The sequence below is a fragment of the Echinops telfairi genome, unplaced genomic scaffold, assembly GCF_000313985.2.
Source record: "Echinops telfairi isolate 266 unplaced genomic scaffold, ASM31398v2 ScPeMD7_7469;HRSCAF=8507_0, whole genome shotgun sequence".
Classification (NCBI taxonomy): Eukaryota; Metazoa; Chordata; class Mammalia; order Afrosoricida; family Tenrecidae; genus Echinops; species Echinops telfairi.
This window is the reverse complement of record NW_022111372.1, coordinates 74,130,535-74,132,855: the sequence shown is the minus strand read 5'-3', so window position 1 is coordinate 74,132,855 and position 2,321 is coordinate 74,130,535. Positions and strand designations below refer to the sequence as shown.

General features: G+C 48.7%; 1 protein-coding gene across 1 annotated transcript in view; it reads left to right on the top strand.

The window, feature by feature from the left end:
• Positions 1-346: 346 nt before the first annotated feature.
• The window catches only part of NIPAL4 (NIPA like domain containing 4), a 15,520-nt gene continuing 13,545 nt past the window's right edge, over positions 347-2,321 (top strand). Inside the window, exons 1-2 of the mRNA XM_045284703.1 lie at positions 347-366; positions 2,088-2,230. Coding sequence (XP_045140638.1) covers positions 347-366; positions 2,088-2,230 — 163 coding nt within the window. The remainder of the gene's footprint in view (positions 367-2,087; positions 2,231-2,321) is intronic.

Here is a 2,321-nt window from a genome sequence, read left to right as displayed (position 1 = left end):
AAAAAAAAAAAAACTCATCTTTTTTATCTTTTGACTGCTTCCATGAGCATTGATAGTGGGTTCAAACAAGACAAAAATCTTTTGACAATTTCTACCTTTTCTCCATTTATCATGTGTGGCTGATTAGTCAGTACAGTTGTGAGGATTTTGGTTTTCTTTACATTGGTTGTAATCCACACTGAAGGTTGCAATCCTTGATCTTCATCAACAAGTGCTTCAAATCATCCTCACTTTCAGCAAGCAGGGATGTGTCATCTGCATATTGAAAGGTGTTAATAAGTCTTCCTCCAATCCTGATGCGACAGTCTTCTTCATATAATCCAACTTCTCTGACGATTTGCTCAGCATGCAGTTTGAATGGGTATGGTAAGCAGATACATACAGCCCTGACACACACCTTTCCTGATTTTAAACCATGCCGTAGGGATTCCCTTGTTTTGTTCATACAACTGCCTCTTGATCTATGTACATGTTTCGAATGAGCACAATTAAGTGTTCTGGAAGTCCCACTCTTGTCAAGGTTATCCAGGGTTCATTATGGTCCACCCAGTGATAGTGAATAGAGTCTACTTGGCATCATCAGTAAAGCAGAAGTAAATACCATTCTGCTATTCTCTGCTTTGACATCAGGGATGATATCCCCTGTTCCACATCCAACCTGAACCTCTGGCAGCTCCCTGTCAATACTCTGCTTCAACCATTGTTGGATGATCATCAGCAAAAGTTTACTGGCATGTGATATCAGTGATATTGTTCTATAGTTTGAGCAGTCTGTTGGCTTACCTTTCTTTGGAATGTGTACAAATATGGATCTTTTCCAGTTGGCCAAGTAGCTGTCTTCCAAATTTCCTGGCATCTGAGTTAGTGATACCCCTTTCCTAAAGTCTCTCAAACTGTACAGTTACCAGTACCATATATTGACACTGTTTTGTAACTGAAGGTGGATTGGAACAATAGAGATGCTTGGGAGGAAAAGACTAATTCAACTATATTGTCAAATCCTACCCCTCGGGTAACATGGTGCATACACTTTTCCATCATGAAGTATCACTTCCTTGGGATATATCCTCTAGTTCTTTTTTCATCTAGTTCTTGCTCATCTTTGTGTTCTAGTCCATGCCAGACTTCAAAGAACTCGCCTCCGCTTGAACGTAGGTGCTACACTCCTCCAATGGGAGGATCATGCCAGGTGCTCTTCAAGAACTGTGGGCAATGCCCTTGACTTCTCTTGGGTGCTAGTCCCTTCTCCTTCTAACTTCTGTCTGGTACATCTCTCCTCTAGCCTCCTGAAGCTCATGTACACAAAAAACGGTGCTGGAAGGGGTCATCTTATTGACAGAGGGAGGGTAAGAGAATTGTTTAATGTAATCCAACAAGTTAGATGAAGTTGCTCTCTAGGAGAACCCTAGAAGGGTTTTGTAGGCAGAGCTAGAAGACCACCCACAGTCCTTGGAGGCTATTGGCTGGGAGGACAGCCCTGGTAACTCCTGCCGCTAGCTGTGGGAGTTAGGGGCAAGTTTCCCAGTGTGTAAACTACAGGTGTTAGAAGATGCTGACTTAGAGGAAAGCTAGTGAAGGGTGTACGGGTACTCTGTGTGCTATTTTTTAACTGTCAGCAAGTCTACATTTATCTTCTAATAAAAAGCCTTGAAACACGCTGTTTTTCCTCATCTGTAACATGGAAGTAGCAATGGTCCCTGCGCCTCACTCCAGGGCAATTTCGTTTGATTTAGGTGTCTGTCGCTCCATTATCTGTCTCCCAGCATTAGATCAGCTCCGTGGGCAATGAATAAAGAGAAGAGAAAAGGAGATGGGGGGGTAAGGGGGGGGCGGACGGAGAGAAGGAGAAAAGAGGGAGGGAGCCTAGGTGCCTCGACCCTCTGGTCTCACAGAGCTCCAAATGGCAGCAGGGTACCCCCTTCCAACCCCACGTCCCCACTTTCCCCGTCACTTGGACATTGCCCCCTCTGCCGCCATCCCGGAGCTGTCCCTGTGGAGGGAACTGGGTGCTGGTCCAGGCGTCGGGGAGGGGCAGGGGTGGCGCCAGGGGACCCGCCCCCTCGCCATTTGCCCTGGGTCCTGGGCAGTGACTCTGCCGCGGGAAGCCCCGCCGACTACCTGCCGGGGCAGGGCGTGCGCCTCTCCACCGCCAGCCCGAGCGCAGGACGGGGTCCCCCAGAGTTGCTCAAGACGCCCAGTGACTCCTCCTCGGGGACCCTCCCCTTCTGGGGTGCGTCATTCTCCCCTCCCCCGGGGTTCTGACCCAGGCGGCTCCTCCAGCGCCGGCCGCGGCGGGGACAAGTCGCGGCCACCTGCTCCGG